Here is a 25,800-nt window from a genome sequence, read left to right on the forward strand (position 1 = left end):
TGAAAAGTCCTTCCATAGATGAATAAAATCAAGAGGTAGCAAGTGTCAAATAGGAAATACTGTACTGTATATCATCTCAGGGAAGAGTCAAAACTTTTTTTCTATGCATTAAAGTCCCTGAGGCGGTAAGGCAGTGATTATGAAGCTCAAAAATACTTCCAGTAGTTTCCAGTCCAATAAAACTCACATAACATAAAGAGCAGAAAATCAACTCTGTCACTATAATGATATTTTGTTCTATTCTTGCTACCCTTGAACAATTTTACTCATCTGGGGACAGACTTTTCAAACTGAAGAGGTTGGATATGTCCTTAATGAAGCCCCTCCTCAATGATGCTGAAAAGCCATCCATCATCCAATTCAACGTTGCCCCATGAAGAGCGTAAAAGCCCGGGTCTAGACAATTTGGTCCTGACATTTAAGATAAGAGTGATGATGCTGAACAACAAAGGTTAAATAAAACTGTGCAGTGGTTACAAGAAACAAATAAAAAAAAACATCAATGGACTGAAGGGGTTCAGACAGTGCTATACCACTTACCCGGCCCTCTGCATTGGTCTCAAAGATGAAGTCATAGCCAAACAGCACACGCAGGAATTCAAATCTTGATTTCAGGGTTTCTGTAACAGTGGATACTGCATAATGGATAAAAAAAAGCCAATAGAAAAAATAAACATGGGTAGAGTCTAGGAGATGTGGGAGCATCCACCATCCATTCACTTGGTGCAATGCTACCTTCAAATGACTCTACAGAGTGATAGGCCAAATAGTTTCCTGTAACCCAACAAACCATTTACTACACTGGATGGTAATCATATAGCCAACCTGGATGGTATGGTGGGTTAAGGTGATCCAACCAGATGTGGCCAATACATGTTTATATCCAAGGGAAAGATGGGATTTATTGCTCATATTTTATCATGCCAATCCAGAGCAAAAAACCTGTTCCTGTAGATTTAAATGTCTGGACTAAGTAGCCCAACGCCAGGCCCCTATGCACCTGATGGGACAATAAAGACTGGGTTGATAAGCAAATATTCTAAGGTCCAAACTTTGCTTTCAACATTACAAATGAGCATGGCTACATTGCAACAATTATATGGATGGCACATATGAATACTGTACTACAATATGATTTGGGTGATTAAAAAAAAAAAAAATAGAGGGCTGCCATAAAGGCTAATTAACTAGAGATACTGTATTTTACTATGAGAGGTTTCCCTTGACTGAATAAAAAATTTTTGGCATTAGCTTGGATATAAGAAAAATGAAATCAAAACACTGAAAAGGTTTTCTATCCTCCTCATTAAGTGAGTAATCTCTTACGCTAAATAAAAGCCAACAGTAAAAAGATGTTATTACAATGAAGAAGTAAAATGATTTTCTTCAATTGCCTTCAATGTTAGAAGCCTTCCCTAAGCCAAATAACTACAGTAGTCTACCAGTATTATCAGTTTAAGAAAAAGATAAGGGTTGTTATTATTGTTGTTGCTGTTATTGCCCCAGGGTCATTTGGATATGAACCACGTGAACTGCTGACAAAAGCTACCCTTCTGCCACTGTCCTCCTGTCAGTGGATAGACAGGCTGTTGTAGGACATTTATATAACCAAGGAGCTCTGCTTCCCAGGTATAGTGATGCCACTATGTTAAGATGCCCCTCACCAGAACCACTGGGAGGGAGGGGGCCTAATGCACAATATATCAATATCTAAGCTGAATAAAATAAGAGTAGCATAAATAAAAGAAAAGGATATCATACAAATAAAATATTTAAATGAACAAATAATTATACTGTAGCAGCAAAAATAATAAGAAAAAAAAAATAATAAAGATGTTCTATTGTAGCAGCAAAGATAATAAGAAAAAAACATTTTAATAATGATGCTGCACTTGCAAAGTCACCCTTTCCGAGCTTGTTTTTGTAGCAAGTCTAAAATAAATTATAGGAAAATCCCTAACAAGGTATGACTGGTACCTATGAAACTGATCAGCCAGTTTCCCCCTAACTTACAGTGCCAGTTGTACAGAAATAGTTATATTTCCAAACATATCTCTTGCTTGCAATAAGGACAACCTGTACTTAAATAAACAAATACACAGACAGACAGATACTGTAGATAGACAGACAGATAAAGATACAAATATTTTATTGACTGCAAAACCTGCAACATTGCATGGTTCTAACGCAAAAATTGGGACAATAATGTATATGAATATAGGGTAACTGACCGACGGTAGGAGGGCCAGTGGTATGAAGTGAGGTGAGGGCAACGGCAACCAAGGCCGGGCGAACCAGGTGATGGATTGCCTGGTTGACATAGTACTGCAGAACCAAACTTGTCACTGCTGGCCTCACTGTGTCTTCACCAAACAGTATCTCTGTCATGCAATACCAAACACTTGTAAACAAACTACTGTATATGCATAGTGGTACTGTACCATGTAAAGTCAATCTGTTTTCACCTGGTGAAACTGGGCAACTCCAAGAACTGATTATTGTGTCAAGGTTGCATACCATTTTATGAGCCTCAGTTATGAGGTTAGGAATGTGTCTCCTTGGTTACTAGCCAAAATGCCCCTCCAATATGACCACATTTGGCCATCAACTATGCTAAGAGGTGTTATGGAGCTTTGTCAGGTTAGCACAAAATGCACTAGCTATAGTACTGTACTCTCTACTTAAATTCCACCTCTGTCAACACTGCTTTCAACCCTCTGACTGCTAGCACTTCTCACAAATGAAAAACAGTCTAGTGTTGGGTTAATTAAAATTCATAGGTATACCAGGAGCATAGAGAAGATTACTTGACATGGTTTTTGACGATTTTGACTGCTAAGATTTTTCTCATATACATAAAAACTTCCAGTGTTAACTTGAATAACTACCCAAGTGCACCAACTGCAGCAAAAGGGATAAATGACTGATGTGCAAGTAAAATCATTACTGTGGTGCAACAGCTACAATACTAATCTCACCATGTGTTTGCAACTGCTGACAAAGTTCACAAATTATTTACTTCGAAAAATACAACCAGATGAAAGCAGAAACAAACAAAAGAAGAGAGACTTCAACATACTCTTACTAGTAGGCTGTTTAGCTGCTGGTGGCTGGAAGTGCAGCTTTTGTATGTGCACCCTTCCATCCTCACCCTTCCTGGCAACATCATGGTGTATGGATAAACTACGCTCCACACTCTCCTCAACTTCTCCTGAGGATCAAAGACATTATCAGCATCATCATACCAACCTGAATTCCTGCCTAACTAATGGGGCAAGGAAGGCTCCAGAAATAAGGAAAGAGAAATCTCAAAATCAGAAGAAATATTACATGGTATGCCCAGTACACAAGGCCAAACAATCACATTTCCATCATCAAGCCTTCAAATCCAGACTCCATTTCACAAGCAAAATCCACTTTTTAACCTGGTACGGTAGGTGACACAATGATTCGATCCCACAGGTGCATGTGATGTACTGTACATCTAAAAAAGTCTTGCTTATAGAAAATCCTTAATAACATACTTAAATGTTTCCTAATTAAAATCAACTACCAGCTGTGCTATGAAATATAAGGCATTCAGCACTGAAGCAATGATGACAGCAAAAGTATGTTATGAGGTAACAACATTTTCAGTTTTGGTGTAGCCTTGTTCATAATGGTTCATTTACAACATATGCAGCATGAAAATGTATCTCTGGAAGCTATCCATGCACAGAATAAATAAAACGAAAGATTCCAGAATACTTTGCTCATTCATTTTACTTTTCCAAACAGCATGCAGTTGCACCTATACAAAAATTGTGGCATATACATAAAATTATTTAAATACTGCTTGATACCTACCGTAGGGAAAAATATACAGTACTGTATATTGTAATCATTTTCAAAATGGAATTACATAATATATAATAATTAAATCTAATCTAATTCAATTCAATGGAATTTTTATCCTCATCATCATTATCATCATCATCCAGACCTCCTTTCCCACCCGAGGGAAGGGTGAGTAGCAACATCCAGACACCAAAAGTTTGCCCAGTTCAATGGGCCCTCAAAATCCTGGCACCATCAGATAGGGCAAAAACATTTCACCATATTCTGTAGCTTCACATACACCTATCTAACTGAGCTAATCCGAATTCTGTCACATTAAAAAGGGGTGCCCATGCACTTCGCACAAAATTTATCCAGCCAGCTCGATCTCTTGTCAATCCCTTAGCCTCACCAACTTCCATATCTGTCTTCCTAACACACTCATCCACCATATCCCTCCACCTTCTTCTTGGCCTACCTCACCTCTTCCCTCCTCCAGATTCACTCAGATATACCTTTTTTACCACTCTATTGTTATCCATTCTCTCCACATGACCATACCATCTCAGAACACTCTCTTCGATTCTGGTGTCCACAGACTTCCTCACTCTGCATCTTTCACGAATCACATTACAGTATTTCGTATCCTATCCACTCTCTGTACTCCACATACATACCTCAGCAGTCCCATCTCCATTGCTCTACTCTTGACTTTTCATTTTCATGCCATATCATAGTCTCACATCCCTATGTTAAAACTGGCACTAACACTCCTTCATGTAAGCCTCTTGCAGCAGCAACACTTAACCCTCTGTTTCTTATCAAGGCCTTCATAGCACCAGCTACTTTCCTTCCTTGTGTCACTCAACTTTCCACTTCTTTTGCACATTTTCCTCTCTTTTTTATCACTGTACCCAGGTATTTGAACACCCTCACCAATTCCAGTCTCTCTCCAGTCACTGTAACATCACACTGGGAGTTACCTTCTCTCTCAATAACCATCACTTTACTCTTTTCTACATTTACTCTCAAGGCACAATGCTCAAAGACATCTACAAAACCTGCACTAGTCTACCAAACCCGTGTCCAGTATTTGCAAGTAGCACTGCATCATCAACATACAACAAATTTGAGACATTCCACCCATCACCACTCATTACCAAAGCCGTCCCTTTCTCCATTACTCGTGATTTTGCTTCTCTCATCACTCCATCCATATGTATTATGAACAACCATGGGGACATCACACAACCTTGTCACACACCCACACTGACTGTGAACCATTCACTTAGATGCCCATTTACTCTTACACATGCCTCACTACCATTACAGAAACTCTTGACGGCATCAAGCAGCTTACCATCTACACCATACATGCACACAACCTTCCACAATCTTTCTGTATGTACTTTGTCATATGCCCTTTCCAGATCCATAAATGCCATAAACACTTTATAGTCCTTCTCACAAGCTTTTTCCACTATCTGTCTCACTGCAAATATTTGATCCACACATCCTCTGTCACTCCTAAAGCCACCCTGCTCGTCACTCACTAGGACTTCTGAGGTCTCTTATTTTCTCCATAATAATTCTTCCATATACTGTACCTTCCCTACAACACTCAATAGACTTGCGCCATAATAATTCTTGCACTCACTTCGTTCACCGTTCTTTTTGTACAGGGGTACTATCACTAACTTTTTCCAATCTTCTGGCACAGTTTCACTTGCCCATGTCTTCTTACATATCTCCACCAAGCACTTCACTCTGCTCTCTCCACTACATTTAATCATCTCTGCATATAACTCATCAACCCCAGCTGCTTTCCCATTTTTCAGCTGCTTCACAGCGTTCTTCACCTGTGTGAATGTCACATTTCCTGGCATTGCATTCCTTCACTGTATATCCCCCAAACCAATCAAGTTAACAGTTGCTTTGCTCTCTCCATTCCCATTCATCAGACTTTCAAAATATTCCTTCCATCTGGTCCTTACATCATCCCCATGTCTTAATAATCTACCACTTACATCCTTCACACTTCACATTTCTTTCCACTGTCACTTCTACATTTCTGCACCTCTTTCCAGAGTAACTTCCTATTTTCGGAGTAATTCACATTCATTTTTCTTCCTAGATCATCATTAACCTCCTTTTTCCTCTTCACTAGTCTCTTTACATGCTTCTTGCTCTCAATATATTCATCTGAACCCCCGTCCAGTATCCACTCTAACCACTTCTTCCTCTTTCCCTCCACTGTTCTCTTAACCTCTTCATTCCACCATGCCATACCTTCCTTCTTTGTTGTTACTCTTGCCACACCACACAGTTCTTCAGCATTCCTAACTAAGCAATCCCCATATGCATTCCACAAGCTGTCCAGATCCATTTCATTCCAAATTCACTGATTCTAACTCCTCCCGTACTTTGGCCCCGTATTCATCTGCCATTTCTTTGATCCTCAGCTTCTCAACTTTCAGTCTCTCTCCCTGACTGCTCCTCTCTCTCTTGGTCCACCCCACTCCTCTCAGCTTGATCTTGCATACCAAAATCATATGATCTGACAAACCTCCACATCGTCCTCGCACTGCCATCATTTCAGCTACACTTCCCAGCATCGATTTCCCTACAATCTTAGTGTAATTTAAATAATACAATTTAATGGATGGTCACTTCTGCCTTTACGGCTTATACCGAGACAAGCTTTGCCTATTTAGTAGTGACTGTAACTTGGTTTCGCAAAACTGGCGTCTTCACCCCTATAATACTAAATGCCTCATATCAGTGCTTCAACACAGTACTGACAAAAACTAATGTTAGGGAAGATGATTATTACTTTGTCATACTTCTCACAGCAAATTTAGAGATTACAAATAAAAACACTCAAAATAACAAAGGATAAGAAGAGGGATGATAACTTGAGCTCAGAGGACAATATGTTAGGCAGTAAGTAAGCCAGAGACAAGCAAACAATGACAGCTACATTAAACACTACCTTCTGTGGCAATGACTGCACCAATCTTCGTGAGAATGCGAACGAGCCATGAAGTATCTTGTACAAGAGTATCATATGGGAGGGACCACTGGCCAGTAGAAAGCGTCTGCAGTAAGCGTATGCACATAACACTCCAAATACTGGTCACTGCCCCCTGCTGGATCCTACGCAGCATATGGTAGCCCAGACTCTCACATGCACACAGCTGAAAGCATCATCATCTTTACTTACTAATTCTATACACTATTAATTCATGAGGTTAAACAAGAATCAATCCTATATTACCCTCTTTTGGGCACAGAAGCTCCAAGACTAGGCTACTGTAGTCAAAAGTGTGTAAAAGGATAGGAGACCAGAGCCACGTTTTCGTGAGGCTTTCAGACTGGTCAACACTAGACCCATGGCTGTTCTGCTGAGACTGTTTCAGAAAAATCAGACCAGTCAAGACTGGTCTCAAGCGGTCCTGCCCCACAGCCAAATCCTGGGTTTACCCAGTCCTGCGAACAAAGGATGCGTGGAAGCGCTGGGCAACAAGGACAGGGAGGAGCGTTCTGTGCCCAAGGTAAACAGCTGATACAGCAATTATGGCTGACGGATGTGAAAGTTAAATATTACAGTATTTTTAAAATAAAATTTCGCACAAATAACAGTCAACAATGACAAAGTATAGTCCCTTTTTCCTTCCTATACATTTTTCATGATGTTGTCGAACAATGAATATGGCATCAGTGGTCCCTTTGCCTGGCATAAACCCAAACTGCATCTCATCAATATTCACTATTTCTCTAATCATACCTTCCAGAACTCTCTCCATTACCTTCATTATCTGGTCTAAAAGCTTTATCCCTCTATATTATAGTAACAGTTGTACAGAAGTTGCAATATTTTGTAGCAAATCCCCAACATATAACAAGGACTTACTGTACCTAATAATGGCCATCTCCACTCACATAGCAACTCATATAGCACAGCCAAGTGGGTTTTGTACTGTTTTGAATAACCTGTCTACTATTGTATCAAACAAGTGTAATACTCTAAACTACTCCAGAACCACAACCTCTTATAAACTTTCTTATGGGTCATTTCAGATAATTTTATTCAACCTAGGAGTGACTTTTTGACAGGGATAGGTTAGATATAGCCTCATTAACCCCTCAATTAGAAGAGGTCTTTTCTAAGATGAATAAAATCTGAAGGTAGCAAAAACCTAAAATGCTGTCTTCATCTATCTATCTATCTATTGCCAGACGCCTCAATCCCGTTTGGGGTGGCCACAAACAAACCGCCTCCAAGTCGCCCTGTCCCCCGCCATCTCACTACCCTGCTCCCAACTCACACCCCCCTCTCTCATATACCTCTCCACCCCATCCCTCCATCTCATCCTCGGTCTCCCCCTCCCTCTTCCACCCTCCACCTCACTCACATACACTCTCTTCGTCAGTCTTTCACCCTCCATCCTCTCCACATGGCCAAACCACCTCAGTGTGTTCCTCACAACGCTTCCTATCACATCCACATCAACACCACAACGCTCCTTTATATCCTCATTCGTCAGCCTGTCTCTCCACGTGACTCCACAAGCTCCTCTTAAATAACTCATTTCCACTGCTCTCACTCTTGACTTGTGTCCTTCCAACAACGTCCAAGCTTCACTTCCGTACGTTAGAGTTGGTATCACAATACTGTCATGTAGTAACTTTTTTACTTCCATGCTCACTTCCCTGTTTCTTATCACTTGTACTCCACGATGCTGATCTGAATTTACAATTCAAGTTACAATTCCCTCATTCTGATGGGTTGTTGAGGTTTATTGTTCAGGTAATATCACTCAGGGACCAGCAACCGCTTGCTGTTGCCTTAATATCTAAACTGAGTAGCCTAGCCCTGCATCCCTATACTCCTGATGCAGCAATACTGGACTGGTTGCTGGATGGACCATATGACCACCTGTATATTGTTAAATGTACGGAAGTTGGACTGACCTCTCCCTTGGTGAGTGGTGCCAAGTGTGATGGGATGGCAGCACTCAGGTGGCGGTCAACACGTGGTCCCAAGAACCCTCTGACTGACACTGCATCCCCAACATGAATGAAAATATCACCATAGTTCTCTTTCAGGATGCGTGCAGCTTTTAGTAGGCCCTGTTTAGATTTTAAAAAATTATGGTCATATAAAACCTCAACTGAGCCACATCCAATTCCATTCCTTAACTGACATATGGCATTAGTCTGTTTAACTGAACTACAACTGCAGAACAGTAATGTAAAAAAAAATCTGATACTGTTCTGGAAACTACTTCAATGATGATTTTTCTTATAAACACAGCATATTTGTACTGTTAAACAATATCCATCATGCTGTGAAATAATAAAAACAATAAAGGTCCTTGCAAACTCTGAAAAGAGCATAATTAACATAAAACTTACAGAAGTAGATTCTGGTGGCTTTGGTATCCCAAGAAGTTCATAGGCGTAAAGCTTCTCCTCGAGGGTGCGTTCATATGAGATACTAATTGGGACTATTGCAACGTCAGGCAGTCGCCCTCGCAACCATGACTCTGACACACACCCCAGCAAACCTACAATGACACAAACAAGTTTTACAATACATCTGACACCAATATTTTACAAGATAGATAGATAGATAGGTGCTTCCTTTTAAACCCATTCAGTACATAACAGCTCCTAGTCTTAATATAATGTTTTAATACAAAAATAATACCGGTAATCCAAATGCTGGAAACTGACGAAAAAGTTGCTCTTCCCAAGAATTAATGAACAATGGGAATCCAAAGCATATTTCTGAGATGCTAGGACCCACTACATTTATAAGACTTAAAGTCACTGGCAAAGGGAAATAAAGAATGAGTGAGACAGATCTATAGCTGACCACTGCATTGCTACATGAAGATAGATTATCAGCTATATCTTGCATGAGAGAGCCAAAGACAGAAACAGTAACTTTTGAAAAGATGTCATCTTACTGAAAGAGCTCATGATCAGGAGGTACTGTGGAGACAAAAACCAGTTAACACTATTCTGCGCCGATGACGGGCCGACGCATCATTTGTTGGCCAACTGATTGCAGACCGGTGATGCAGCGGTTATTTTTTCTAGCAATTTTTCAGGGCTCAAATACATGGCACAACAATCTGGTGAACACACAAGACATGCACAAGTATTCCCTCCAAATGATGGGGAAATACAAAACATTTTGCTTTTTATGCATGTTACTATTTTTCGTATATTTTGCTTTTACTTCCTTTATTTCTCATCTCAGAGGGACAAAAATTTTATGGTGCGTGTATAATTTCATGTATTTTCACATTTACACCCCTCTTCTGTCTTTCTTTCCTCTCCCTTCTGCCTATGGGTGACTCTACATTAAGTGACAAGCCAAATGGTTTCCTGTACACCAAGAAACCATTTACTACACTGGTGGTAACCATATAACCAAATTATGGCACCTGGTGGTTAATGGGTAATTACAGCGCTACAATTGGATTCAGCCAGTGAAGGTTTGTATCCAAAGGGTGGTTGGGGTTTACTGCTTACTAATGCCACTCAGGGATGAATAAGGCTGGTCACTCTCATCTTAAATGTCAGGACCAACTTGCCTAGCCCTGGGCTCCTATGCGCCTCATGGGGCAATGTAGGATTGGATGATGAATGAATTATAATATATATATATATATATATATGAAAAAAAGGTGTTATATTACATCAATGCAAAACAGTGTACACTCAAACATCGATTTAAGGGACTAAATGGGGAATCAACTTGTCCCTTACTTGAAAACGTCCATTGTTTTACCACATATGAAGACAATCTTATTATGAAATGCGATGAGTTTCAATTATCTTATTTATATGGTTATGAATATTATTTTACAGGTATTGTATAAAGAAACATATTATGTTTCAAGCAGTGGACTTTTTGAATGGTCCTGTCCATCTGTCAGGTAGAATATGGAGTCCCTTAAATCCAAAATTCCTGAAATGGAGGTCCATTAAATCGAGGTTTGAGTGTATACACATTTTGTGCAGCACATGAGCAGTAAATGTGGGGAACCCCCAAAGGCAACACAGCTTCATTTTGGGGGAAACTCACCCCAGGCCCGGCAACAGGGTAGGAAAGTTACACAAAGCTGGCCTGGTATAGTGTTAATTAGGTGTGCTTCACTGCACATTATAACATGGCTTCAACTAGGATATATTTGAGGAAACTGGAAATCTATCCTCAATCCCATATTACTCCTTGCACAGTGCAGGGTTCAAGGCAAGATTACTGTAGTTGAACATTTAGGGGGAAAGTGACTGCCTTATGTCCCTGGTGGTACGTTTCATTTCGTTTTTAAAGACTCCAACATGCTTGCATGCATCAGCCTTGGTCACCTACTGTAGTGGCGGCTCTCCATGCTGCTCGATCTTTGGCAGTTTCCCTATTCAGTCCCTTATCCTTGAGGCCACACTCAATGACCTCGTTCCAGGTCTTTTTCAGTTCACCTCTTACAACCCTACCTATAATGTTAACACTTCTCATATTCTGCAATCAATTATCATCTTCCATCCTCTCCACATTCCCAAACCATCTCAATCTACCTCTCCTCATCACTGCACCAATACACTCCTGTCCCAACCTACCTCTCAACTCTTCCATCATAAACCTAGCCCCCCCAAGCCTCGCACGTCCACTTAATCATTACCATTTCTGTATGCCTGAGCCCACAAATATCTTCTTCCTTTACTGCCCAGGTCTCACTACCATACAGCATTACACTTCTAACACATGCCGCATACATAGATCCCTTAGCACTGAGGGAGAGCCCTCTCAATGTCATTAGAAGCAACAGCCTTTCTTGACATTAATGAAAAACCTCCAACCCTCTACCAGTCTATAATGGGATGTGAACTGATGCATACACCACCTAATCGTAACCTAAGCTTTCCTTTTCAACCACAGAACTACAGGCAGTCCTCATTATAAGTCAAGATTTTATTCCAAAACATATATTCTATGCATACGATACTTTAAATTGGAGCAACAACAAATCAGCACGGTAGTAATGATAAATTCACATGCAAATTTTCTATCATTCTCTGTAAACTTCATACCAAAAAAAGGCAACTTATTGCAAGGACTTGCAGTGCTAGGCATCTACAGAATAACTGTGAAAATACCAATCTTAGGCGGGAGAGATTTGCCACTTCGGCTCCTGGTGCCCTCTAGGAAGAACTCGAGGGGTGTCCCTGTGCGCTCCACAATGGTCTGCACATACTCCTGTAACATACACAATTATTGCACTGTTAATCTCTTCTCTAAACAAATATTTCTTTTAAGTTGAATAAAACAATCTGGCAGTGACAATGACAAAACCAGTAAGACAAAATAATGATAAAGAGATTAATGAAGATACTTTCCAGCCCCTTAACTGAGAAGTCTCCCTGACACTGAATAAAATCATCTGGTGGTAGGATTTCTCAATATTCCATCTGCGGATCCTCTGATAAACCAACTCATAAGACTGACCAGGTAGCTATCTTGCAATTTGTATTTTCACTGGTGTATACAACAGACCCTCAATTTGTCCGACTAATGTATCCGGAAATTTTACCATGCAAATCATGCCTTTGAAACATGATATATGCCTAATTTGTATGGTGAAATCCTCATATTTTTCTAAAGTCCCTCCTTTGGCCCTCTTAAAAAATTTTTATCCCCTTCTGATCGTACCTAACATTCAATGTAGTACACGTACAGATACAACCTCTAGGAACATCACAGGCATAAAAAAAGGTTAATTAATGTCACGTACCATGATCACTTACCATGGCAGGGGACATAGCAATATTTGTGTGTTGGGGAATGGGGTATCTTCAGATGATACCTTATATCTAAAGGAAGATGAAAAACTATTTCAATAGCATAAAATAATGAAAAACTTACATGAAAAATGAAAAGGTACACAGTGAGTGATTGCCATGAGGTGAGAGAGACAAGAGGCAGGCAGCGAGAGTGGCCAGCAGAGTGTGTGCGTGCGTGCATGTGCCTGTATGCAGGTAAGCTATTGTTTCTCATGCTTACCGAGCCGGGTCATGTTTATATTTCCATACAAACCATGTTTAGCATAAATGTGCTCTGAGTAAGCTGTGGGTATACTATATGGTATGTGCTAGCTTTTTTTTTTTTTTTAAATAAAAGTACAGTAACCTCACATTTTACATACTGTACTTAATCTTAGAGCAAGGCAAATTCTAAAAGGAAATAACTCCTATAATATCATGATGCCTTAGTGTAGATTGCTCTTGATGCTACCAGACGACTATGATTAGTTTGGGATAACCCTGTTGTACATAAGAGGTCAAAAAAATCTGTATCTAATCTCTCCAGTTTGTAAAGTCTACCTTAAGATAAATAAAACTGTCTGGTAATGGCAAGAATAAAATATAACGGGCATCATCATAGTGAAGGGGCTAATGGTTGCTGCTGAAAGTGTCATCAAAAGTCCTTCATACATCACAGCAAGATTCAAATTCATTAACAGATCCGGATATTACTGGTTACCATTCCAGTTACTGTACTATGATAACAAAATGCATGAGCACAGTGATACATACAAAACAAACACAGATATAGATAGATTAACAGAGATACTGTATAACAAATCACGATACAGTACTTCACCTGAAATACAGCCCAGTATAGTGGGTTGTCCATAAATGAGCGACGGATGTAAAATGCTCCTGATCCCCGGAGTTTTTCACCAATTACTGCCATACTCATAAAATCTGAAAAGAAGCATGTGCAAGTAGATAAAAGCATGCCATTACTGCTGGTTTGGACTTAAACTAATGTTGCTGACATATATTCGGGTTTGCTTTGATACTGAAATGTGGTAAATTTTAAACTCATCTGATCAGTACAGTTTATAAGGCAACTGATTATTTCTTGTGAAATTTGGCTGTGCAATGTATATTGTACAATCTAGCTATATTAGGGACATAGCACATTTATATACATATATGATCCTGTGTTGATGGGATAGGAATCTACATAAAAAAGTCTAGGTAACCAAGGTCCCAATGTATTTACAAAACTGTCTTGAGGAAAAGTAACTAGTACTCTATATATGACATACTTTGTCAGCAGGCCTAATACAACCAAAGCCAAGGAGTACTGGGAAAAGACACTCGAGCTCATGAAAAAAGAGAGGAATTGAAAGTAAAAACAAAGAAAGATGAAATAGAACAAGTGGAATTAAATAAGCATATCAACAAGAGACAAGGAGAAGAAAAAAGAAAGAGAAACATGGATCACATCAAAGAAACCATCAAAAAAAGAAAAAAGTATGAAATAAGTCTGAAGTAAAATGGCACTAGGAAAGCAAACAAATTACATCACTGAAAGACAAAAACGGTAACGTCATTAAATGAAGGGATAAGATGGTGATGACAGTTAAAGAATTTTATGAAGAAATGTATGAATCAAAGACAGTAGCACCAATAGCTAACTTTTCAGTTGACACATGAAATACCCACAGTAACACCAGGTGATGTAAACATTTCTCTTGAAAATATGAAAAGAGGGAAGGCTCTGGAAGAAGATGGAATAGTAGCAGATTTACTGTTGGATGCAGGAGTAGAAATACAAAACATGCTCACCCACTTATTAACTCAATGTATAAAAAAGAAAAAAATTCCCAAAATATGGTGGAATGCAATACAGTAGTTATTTTACTTTGCAAGAAAGGCAACTCAAAAGATCTGAGTAACTATCGACCCATTAGCTTATTATCAGTCATTTAAAAACTCTTCACTAAAGTCCTTACAAACAGAATAACAACAAATCTGGAAGAAAAAAACCTAGTGAACATGCAGGATTCTGAAGCAGGTATTCAACTACTGATCATCTGCACACAATGAATCAGCTACCGGTAAATGAGAAAACTACAGAATATAATATACCACCATGCTTAGGTTTTGTTGATTATGAAAAGGCTTTTGACTCAGTGGAGCACATGGCAATTATAAATTCATTGCAAGAACAAGGAGTAAATTAGAACATTGTAAAACTGGTCAAAAACATATATAAAGAGGGAACTGCTACAGTTAAATTACATAACGACTCGGAAAAAATTAAGATTGAGAAAGATGTGCGTCAGGGAGATACAATTTCACCAAAATTATTTACAGCATGCCTGGAAAGCATTTCAGGAAGTCAGACCGGGGAAACAAAGGAGTAACATAGATGGAGAAAAGCTAAACCATTTAAGATTTGCAGATGTCATTGTCCTAATCTCAGAAACAGTAAAGACATTGCAAGGAATGTTAAATGACCTGAACAGAGAAAGTCTCAAAGTAGGGCTAAAGATGAACAGGAGTAAAACTAAATTAATGTTAAATACACATACATCAAAGAGCGTTATCAGAATAAGCGATGAAATTCTTGAAGAAGTCGAGGAATATAATTATTTGGGGCAAATACCAAAATTAACGAAATATCACCATAGAGGAAGAAAAAGATGCATTACAACTGGATGGAAAGCGTTCAGAAAACATTGAGACATTACAAAACGTATCTTGCCAATGTGTATGAAACGAAAAGTATGTAACAAATGTATAATTCCAGCTATGATGTACAGTTGTGAGATCTGGAACCTGACAAAATTGGTGGAAAATAAACTAACTCATTCTCAGAGAGCAATGGATGGCACAGTGTTGGGAATATCTTTAAGAGAAATTAAAAGATCAACACGGGTGAGAGGGCAGAAGTTATAAAAGAACAGAAATGGAGATGGGCAGGCCATGTAGAAAGAATAGGGGATAACTGATGGAGCAAGAGGCTGACTGACTGGACACCAAGATTTTAAGGTACCAAAAGAAAAGTCCAGACAGAAGGTGGAGAGATGAGGCAGAGAAATTTTCAGGGAAAACATGGCAAAGATTATCTATCAATCTATCTATCTATTACCAGATGCCTTAATCCCTTACACAGGGTGGCCACAAACAAATCGCCTCCACGTCACCCTGACCCCCATCATTTCACTGCCCCGCTACCAATTCACACCCTCCTCTCTCATATACCTCTCCACTCCATTCCTCCATCTCATCCTAGGCCTTCCCCTCCCTCTCTCCCCCTCTACCTCACTCACATACACTCTCCTCATCAGTCTCTCACTCTCCATCCTCTCCACATGGCCAAACCACCTCAGTGTGTTTCTCCTAATGCTTCCTACCACATCCACATCCACACCACAATGCTCCTTCACATCCTCATTTGTCAGTCTGTCTCTCCATGTGACTCCACAGGCTCCTCTCAAATAACTCATTTCCACTGCTCTCACTCTTGACTTGTGTCCTTCCAACAACGTCCAAGCTTCACTTCCATACGTCACAGTTGGTATCACAATGCTGTCATGTAATAACTTTTTCACTTCCATGTTCACTTCCCTGTTTCTTATCACTGCCTTCAAGGAACCAGCAACCTTTCTTCCTTGCTGTACCCTTTCAAGCACTTCATCCTCCAAACTTCCATCCTTACTCATCACACCACCCATGTACTTAAACGTACTCACATTTTCCATTTCCTCATCATCCAACCTGACTGTACATTCACTGACTTCACCTCTCTCAAAGACTATACCTTTATTCTTCCCCACATTCACCTTCAAATTTCGTTTCTTACACAATCTCCCAAACTCATCCACCAAGCCTTGCAACTCCCCTTCGTCTTCACATAACAACACAGTATCATCTGCTAAACAATTCTGAAACATATTCGCTCTCATCTTAAATGTCAGGACCAACTACCTAGCCCTGGGCTCCTACGTTACTCATGGGGCAACATAGGATTGGATGATGGATAGATGGATGGATCCTTGACTAAAAATGACGACTGTCTATACACAAATAACAGAAAATGTTCAAAGAAGCCAAAAAAAGAGGACCCAATGGCGAGGCTATCTATCATACATAAGGCCACATGATAAAGATATGTAAGCTTGTGACTGACCCATGCCAGCAGCTATGACAGGCAGTGGCAGGTTGAAGTGGTAAGCAATATACGACACCAGCAAGAAATCAGCATAGGATCGGTGGGTGGGAAGCAAGATCACCGGAGTTTCTGTCAGAGTTGTGCGTAACTGAAATGGTAAAAATATACTGTATTCAGTAAACTAAAGAAAGTTTTTACTTATCACATTTTGTGCTGGCAAACACAATACCTGATACTGTTACCCTACACCCCAATAACTGAAACCATTACTCTGCAAGTAGCTCGTGATTCAGAGATAGGGGAGAGCAGTGATGGTTCAGACACTTTTTAAAAAAATATTTCCAGAAATTCAGATTTAAGCACTAGTGTAGTCATGTTGCCTCATCATTTGGATCTTCAGCCTGATAATGGCAAATCCTTAGCGCTTTTCAGTTTTGAGCTATAGTTAACGAAACACAAACTTCTAAATCGTGCAAACCATCCCTACCGGAGGAGATGGTCCGGACAGAAGGGTGGGATGGCTCGGCCACATGTATTACTTGGAGCATTCTTAAAATTATCGGACTTTGATTGGCTAAAACCAAAATTTATCGGTTCAAAGACATATTATATAAAAATTAAACTTCAGAATCTATATGAATCTCTTCATATTTGTTAAAAAATAATATTTTAAAACTGAAATAAGCTTCACCAGAATTATGGAGAATTAATTAGCCTCATACTTTCTGGTTTGAAATGATACATAATTGCCCCCCACTCTCTCTGGAATACTGACTTAACTTCTCACTTTCCGAGGCTCTAATTCAGATTGTAAAAGAAACTTAGTCTCTCGTTTTATCTACGTATCTCCCAATTTCTGACTAACTGAATGACTTAAGACTTTTTTAACGCATATTGTGGCCAGGGTTAGTTCAGACACTGGCAAACCATCCCCCTCCTCAACTGCCCGAATCATCCTGAATCTACACTGTATACCTTAATTAACTGAGGGATATCCTCAAATTTCACATGAGAGAGTTTAATATTCTTTTTTTAAAGTACAATAATATCTTTTACATGTGACACAGATTTACCATGATAATCGATAATTCGCTGCTTGACACATTCATGGAGGTAGAGCTTACGATATAAACTCAAATCATATCACAGGAGGTGCAAAGAAGACACAAAATATGACCTGCATCGAAAAGTGTGGTGTTCGTAGCTTGGAAGTTGTGTGTGGTAGATGCAAACAAACTCTTGCACTTTCATGCAACCTCGCAGCCTAGGTCTCATACCTTTCTCAGTAAATGCACTATCCGAACCATTACTGCTCTCCCCTATTACTGTTCAACTCTAACGCACAAAGCTGCTAAACAAATGTACGAATGAGCATCTAATGATACATTATGATAATTATGAACATTATTGTTCAGTGAATGACAATTCTATCACCATCATTTCCAAAGCAATACAGTACTCTCATCTGAAACATCCACAACAGAACTGCCTCCAGGCTACAGCACACTACAGTATTTTGTTTTTCAGGCTTTTCTCACTTTATCACCTCCCTTCACTTCAACAGAACACAGCTACTGCTCCACATCCTTCATCCACACATACAGCCTTCCTCTTCCAAAAGTATGGTACCTTCAAACTTATATTCTAAGATGTTTTTTTGGCACTCTATCTACTGTATGTGGCTTCATTGAATATAGATTGCATTATTATTTTATTCATTAATATGCTCCAGTATACGGTATGTCCACTATGATACCATACCTTCTCAATTCCATCCTCATTTATCCACACTTTGCCATAGATTCTCTTCATAACTTTGGGCAGGACAAATGCAAACTGTCGAATAATACTCAGTTCTTGCGTGTGGCCCATTTGCTCCAATATTTCGTCCACTTCAGTAACCAGCTTCTTTTCATCACACCCCTCTTTAACCAACTGTAAGGTGAGACAAATTATTGCACATAATATCTACAGTATTAGCATCGATAAATTTAACCACAGCAATATTCATCCTTAGCTAATAAATTAATAATAAATTATGTTCCCCAATACTGTATATTACAAATACTGACACATAAATAAATAAATAAATGAAATGAAATCTTCAAATTAAAGCAAAAACTATTCAGAAGCTACCATACCACTCTGGAAAGTAGCTTTAGAACAAAGAGTTAGAACAGCTATATCCCAATGAGGCCTATGTCTGCTGGAAAGGACAGAACCAGGCATTTTCAGAAGTTAATAAAGATGGGAACTTTTGAGCTACGAGACCACGAGCCAATATGAAAAGAGCAATATACTAAGTACCCTTCCAGCAATACCTAACATGCAGCAACCATGTGACCCAACAGTTTAAAGATATTGACGTGCTTCTTTTCATTAGAAAAAGAAAAAATACTTTGACAAATTTGCTAGCTTTTGCTGAATTTAATTAGAATGACAACAGATCTGCACAAATACCTGTACTGTATTTATAACTACATATGACATAGAATGTTTTACAATCCAGTTTGTACTAATATGAACATAAACAGTAAGTCAACACAGCTCACCTGATTGACGGTATACACCACTCTGTCCGAGTGCATCACCCTGTCAAATATTTCTTTACGAGACATTGGAGTGCCATACTTATAATTGCCTCTAGATTTCCAGTTACGTACGGCCCAGCGCAGATCACTAGTCTGCCTCCGCTCAGCCAGGAGGTCCACATAATGAATCTCAGACCTGGTATGGCTAGCTGAGTTAACTGAGGCCACTGGACTGGCTGGCACCTCCATTGTGTATCAACAACCAGGTTAATGCTTCATAATGTAACTGAAAGTAAAATAGGTCCACATTAAATGCTGTCTTTTTACAGACTTTTTTTGCAAGTACAGTATGTGAAGCAACACCAGGATATGGGAGCTTGAATGGTAAGTGAATGAGTGTCTGGCCTACTTCAGTGGGTACTGATGTTGTTGGCAGTATTCCCTCAATTGTGATTCCTGTTTCTATGATTTCAGGACTCTACCTCACACCATCCTTGGGAAGGAAAAAGACTTCACAGAGATGATGCTTATGATGATGATTTTGCACTTACTGTAAGTTCACAGTAAATTACAAAGAGACTGTCTCTTTGTCTACCAATGCCACTCAACTACAGCTACCAACTGTGTGATGAAACTTGTGATAAAAGACATTCCTGGCATATAACAAAGATTAACTGTACTGCACAGTAAAATCAATTTGGCAAAGACTTAGTTTACCTTTTCAGCCTGCTCTTTGCTTTCTCAGACAACTACCTGTGTACTCCGTTCCTGCTACTACTAGACAATTACTGTATATTTAAATGAGGGGTGGTTTCTCACTGTTTATGTAAGAGTACATACCAAATGCAGATTTTTGCTATGAATCTATAAGTGGTCACTGTTTTTAAATATTTATTTATTTATTGAATAATGGAATGGGGCAAATATGATTGAAATGTTTATTATTGTAAAGGTACATAGAGTACAGTACATATCTATCTATCTATCTATTGCCAGGCGCCATAATCCCGTAAGGGGTGGCCATTTGACTTTGAGTTAGTTGTTTACAGTACAATAATGGGAGGTGATAGGTCTTGCCACACACCTCCCCCACCAAATACTGTAGAGATATACAGGTATACCCAGGTTTAACAAAGCAACTGGTTAAGTAAAAACCCATCGCTAAGTGGGGTATCGTATCTGGGGTAGATTTAACGTGTAAAGTATAGGGATGCATTTTTGAGCCTTTGGTTTCCCCCCAGCCAAGTCATAAACCCACCCAACTGAGTCCAAAAACAAGTTTCTAGCTAACCTAAACCCCCAAACAGCTATAACACAAGCAAAACTATGCTTAAAAGCATTTTATAACTCACCTAAACCCAAAAATAAAATTTGGAAATTGTCAAATATGCCGTAAGTCTGGAAAAAATCAAACTTAGCAAACCGTACCCCAAAATGACAATGTTCACCCCACCTATGATTAAAACACATTAATGTAAGTCTAAAAACAGTTTATAAATCTACCTAAACACAAAATTTTTCAAAAATATAATCAAAATCATTAAAAAAATCAAAACCCATCATTTAACCAGGCTTTGGCCATCATTAGGCGGGTATGATGGTATTTCTACCCCCATTGCTAAGCTGATGTATCGCATCTATGGGTATCGTATCTTTAAGCATACCTGTATATGGTTAGTGGTTATAAATCTACCCCTTACGAGATAATGGCGTCTGGCAATAGACAGATAGATAGACATACAGTGCACAACCAGAAGAGATGGTGGGTCTTGTCACATACCCCTTCAGCAAACACTGATGTGGCAACATATTGGTGCATTCATTAAGTATAGTACAGTATGTATTAAAAAATATAAAGGAGTTCACAGGACATATCACTCATATAAAAGAATAGCAACAGAAAAGTAAAGAAGTACAGTCTTGGCACAGCAGCACTTGCCACAGCCTGGGGCAAGGGCAACACCACCTTATCTCCAGGTTGTATGAGGTCAGTGTTCAAGGACGAAAACAGATCCATCCCACACACCTCCAGCTCCCTAATGTTCTGGTCTCTCCCGTTCTCTCTCTCAACATACTTCTCTGTTAGTTTTTACATGTCCTTCACCAGTATACTCAAGCTAATTCTAAAACCATGTTACACAAGTAAAGAAAAAAGGCATAGCATACAACAGTCCTAAAGCCTCATTAAGAGATGCCTATTGCCCTGTAGATGAAAATCTGAACTACAGTATTATCCTGCAACTAATAACTGCCCATATTCATTTTCGGAGTGACTTCTTGGCCCTTGCCATTCACAGTACCATAGGGTTAAGAGCAGCTTTCTTGCATAAGCTGCTCCCCTAAACTGGTGGATGGTTAGTTAGTCATTTTGATATCAACGTTGGTGAATTTAATCACTGGAAGTGAAAATACTACTCTCAAGTCTGGTTTCATCTGACAGTAAACCTGAATGACAAAGCGCTTAACTTGGGCAAGCCTACAGTACATTTTCCGGCTCAGGATTATCTAACACTGAAACATATAACTAACCGGTGATTTTGCACCTTGTGACTTCCTAATGACTACCGTATCTTCATGCAAGATACCATCCGGCAAGATGAGTTCTTGTTTTAATTCGCGAAGTCTACGGTACCGGCAAGTGAAAATTTACTGCACCCCAGTTGCCTGTTGGGTCGATAATTCTGTCATTATCCATATGAAACAGCTGAAGCAATATGTAAAGTAAGCATGGCAAGGGCAACCCACGAACATAACTTCAGTTAAATCCTTAAAAAAAAAAAAAAATGAATCCCTACCTGAGGACACCTGTCATAGCTCTGTCGTCTGCTGTCACGCCCACGCCGCGCCATAAGTAGCTTACCGCAGACGCCATGCCCCCCAGGACAAAATATTTCGTTCACCGTCTGCCCCCACAGAACAAAGTGCATCGCTCGGTGCTCGCCTGGGAGGACAACGATCATTCCTTACATGTAATAAAATGCTCATTACGTTTCTGTCCATTTACTCATTTTTAGCAGTATTGTTTACATGACGCCCTTTTCTCTTGGACGAATCGTGATAGATGGGTGGGGTAGTTAGGAGGGTGATTCGCTGATTTGGAGTCTATGAGCAACTAATACTTTATTACAGTGTTAATTCCGTGTTTTTATACAGTAAAACCGTAGTCAACAGTGTAATATCATATACTTGCCTCTGCAGTTTTCCATGTTCCAAGAAGGAGTTTGACCTTTAGGAGGGACGAAGTTCAATGAAAAGGACGATTTGTTGTAAAAAGCATCATTCACTCAGCCATACTCCGCCCACTGGGCTCCTCATTGGTGCAGAGACGCATCACCTCAGCTCAGCCGTTTACGTAATACAGTTTATATAACTGGCTGAACGAAAAAAAGATGCATTTAAGATAATTCATTGGACCACAGTCTCAATCTTTTCAGGCAACCTTATCAGAGCCGAATAAAACGAACTGTAATGAAATTTTGTTCTATTGAACCGGGTCCCTAGCCATTGCCTTGGAAACTGGTAATATTACGTGATAACACCTCCCGTTTCTTGTCCACAGGTGAACGATACGATGTTGACGTTTCCTGTGGGGTTTGAACTCTTGAGTAAACTTGTATGTAGCCTAGTATCCTGGAGAGAGTAGGAACCTTTCCACTACTCCCTCGGGGGCAGTGACCCTTCCTAATCCCTCTGCTAATAACCACAGAAAAAAAAAAAAAATCTACAACAGCTCCCTAAGTCAGCTCGCAGAGACGATAAAGGAGTATATGAGGAAGTTCATTTCATATACCAGCTGGGTACGTGTTGCTATGCTATGTTCCCTGAAATGAATTCTCGTATAATTCTTGCTGTGCAGGCTACTGCTGATCCTTTTTGGCTGGGATTTTAGGTGGTTAAAGATAGTTCCCCAACTCCTCTTCCCTAGCGATTTATTTTTGGTTACGGCTGGCTAATATCACTTCGTACGCTATTTATACAGTGTAGTGATAACAGAATGTTATAAATAACACAGATAAGGATGGCGGTATGTAATAAGCAGAATAAATTACTTGAGAAGGGGCATTAGAGAGCTTCCTTAACCTACGAGAATACCGACCTTTTATATGCGATGATTTCAGGCTTTACAGCCACTCTGTTAGACAATGTGATCCTTTAACCGGTAGGTGTTGAGCCCAGGTTATTCCTCTAGCATAAAAAGGATTAATTTATACTTCTCGTCGCTTTTTCCTACACACTGACATCCCTACCTACTTCCCTTCCTACCTACCGTACCTCCCTACTTCTGTCCCTGGCTACTTCCCTATTCACTCCCTTTCCTATCTCAATGCATACTTACCTACCTACCTACCCACCCGACTCCCTATCCAATGCCCACATAGGCTAGCTACCTACCTCCCTGCCGACCTCCCAACCTATCTCCCTGCCAGCCTCCCCACCTACCTCCCCACCTACCTCGTTGCCTACCACCCTACCTATCTCGCTACCTACCTCCCCATCTACCTCCTTGACTACCTCCTTCCTTTTCTACCTACTTACCTATCTGCTTACCTGCTTCCCTACCCACTTCCCCGTCTGCCTAGCTGTCAACCTACGTATCGCCCTATCTACCTCCCAACCACCTATCTCCCTACCCCCCAGCTCTATTCCCCTGCATACTTGTGTGTGTGTGTGTGTGTGTGTGTGTATATATATATTGCCAGACTCCTCAATCCCGTACGGGGTAGCCACAAACAAATCGCCTCCACGTCGCCCTGTCCCCCGCCATTTCACTGTCCTGTTCCCAACTCACCCTCCTCTCATATACCTCTCCACTCCATCCCTCCATCTCATCCTCGGCCTCCCCCTCCCTCTCCCCCCTCCACCTCACTCGCATACACTCTCCTCGTTAGTCTCTCGCTCTCCACCCCCTCCACATGGCCAAACCACCTCAGTGTATTTCTCCTAAAGCTTTCTATCACCTGCCGTGGACACGGCAATATTTAATTGCATAATCTACCCAGAAAATGAAAAACAATTGATGGGCCTCAAGCTCCATGTGCTGCTTTAACGCCGCCAGTGTGACTGACAGCCACTGACGAGATCGCATTAGTTTTTTTTTTTTTGGGGGGGGGAAATATTTTATTCGGACTATTGTCAAACGAAATATTTATTATTATATGGACTCCCTATCATATTTAGGCTGTTATATATTAATCCATGGTAATTAAGGTAAGACAAAAGGTACAAGTAGGGGCAGACGACATGAAACGCTTGGCCGCTGTGTTCATCTCCTTAACTTAGGCCTTTGAGGCTGTGCCGGGTTTTCACCCATAGAAGGTCTCTATATTATCCAGGTTACCACAGTTACCTCCCCTATGTGTTAGTCACCCTAGGCTAAGTACTCATTTTACTTACCGACCCATAAAGGGTCAATGGACAAATGAGGCAAGTGACGACAGCTGCCCTCACCAGGATTCAAACCCTGGCGTTAATGGGCCGGCAGCTTAGGAATCAACAACGGTGACCACTCAGCCACCGCGGCGAATAATAATCACATTATTATTATTATTATTATTATCATTATTTAAGGTCATGTCGGTGAGCTTTAGCATTATCATGTCCTCTGTCGCGTAGGTTGGATATCACACTCCTGTCATTTTCGTAGTTTTATTTTATAGAGGTTAATGAGGGCAAGTGTCCAATATAGAAAGGTATTCGGCATTTTCAGTCGATGGTGTTCTGTTAGGTGAGGTACTACACTCCCTGCACATATGTAAATGCATTCCATCATCTTGTATATATAAATCATCTTAATTAGGGTCGACAGCTGACGTGTATGGAATAGTTCCTGACTACTCAGGGTCTCTTTCATATACTGATGTCCCCTATATTATTTTCTGCCTCGACTGACAGTCACCAGGTGATGAGTGCAGGTATGTAATGCAGAAAGGCATTACATATCTGCAGTCGATGGTGTTCTCTTGGTCGAGGTATTTTTATCGATATCATTACTGTAGGTTTAGCTGTTTGTCTTTTTAGGATTTAGTATAGGTTAGCGATTTGTCTGTTAGGTTATTAGTTTTAGGGACTTTAGGTTAATTAGGCAATTTTTTCTATTTCATAATGTAAGATTTTAAAAAATAAACAAAATAAAAAATAAAAATAAATGCAATAAAAAATTATTATATATATATATGTCATAAAGACTTTGTAGTTACTTGTAGAGAAGTATATTTTAGACTTGTGGTCGAGCGGCTTTTATATCTTGTAGTAGTTTCCCCACCAGATGTCATGTAGTGACGGGAGAGGTAAAGAATAGTATGGGACTATTTTTATTTGTCTTGGAAATATTAAACAGGTATAATAGTATAAGTCCTGGGTAGCTACCTCCCTGTCTCGCTATCTCTCTCTCTCTCTCTCTGTTCTAAGGCTAATCTCCGTCTCGACCTCTCTCTAGGGTCGCTCGTCTCCTTCTCAACTCTCTTTCCT

At 39.9% G+C, this 25,800-nt stretch overlaps 1 protein-coding gene across 1 annotated transcript in view; it reads right to left on the reverse strand.

The window, feature by feature from the left end:
• Gnpat (dihydroxyacetone phosphate acyltransferase) overlaps positions 1–22,240 on the reverse strand; it is a 30,940-nt gene extending 8,700 nt beyond the window's left edge. The window contains exons 1-12 of the mRNA XM_080278774.1: positions 22,128–22,240; positions 19,354–19,618; positions 18,563–18,736; positions 16,820–16,949; positions 13,493–13,596; positions 11,989–12,088; positions 9,235–9,386; positions 8,791–8,949; positions 6,809–7,013; positions 3,080–3,211; positions 2,232–2,381; positions 541–620 (exon numbers count right to left, since the gene is read on the reverse strand). Coding sequence (XP_080134900.1) covers positions 541–620; positions 2,232–2,381; positions 3,080–3,211; positions 6,809–7,013; positions 8,791–8,949; positions 9,235–9,386; positions 11,989–12,088; positions 13,493–13,596; positions 16,820–16,949; positions 18,563–18,736; positions 19,354–19,581 — 1,614 coding nt within the window. The 5' untranslated portion in view covers positions 19,582–19,618; positions 22,128–22,240. The remainder of the gene's footprint in view (positions 1–540; positions 621–2,231; positions 2,382–3,079; positions 3,212–6,808; positions 7,014–8,790; positions 8,950–9,234; positions 9,387–11,988; positions 12,089–13,492; positions 13,597–16,819; positions 16,950–18,562; positions 18,737–19,353; positions 19,619–22,127) is intronic.
• Positions 22,241–25,800: the final 3,560 nt, after the last annotated feature.

The sequence above is a fragment of the Coenobita brevimanus genome, chromosome 75, assembly GCF_032717465.1.
Source record: "Coenobita brevimanus isolate Jiangsu-jjx chromosome 75, ASM3271746v2, whole genome shotgun sequence".
NCBI classification, from domain to species: domain Eukaryota; kingdom Metazoa; phylum Arthropoda; class Malacostraca; order Decapoda; family Coenobitidae; genus Coenobita; species Coenobita brevimanus.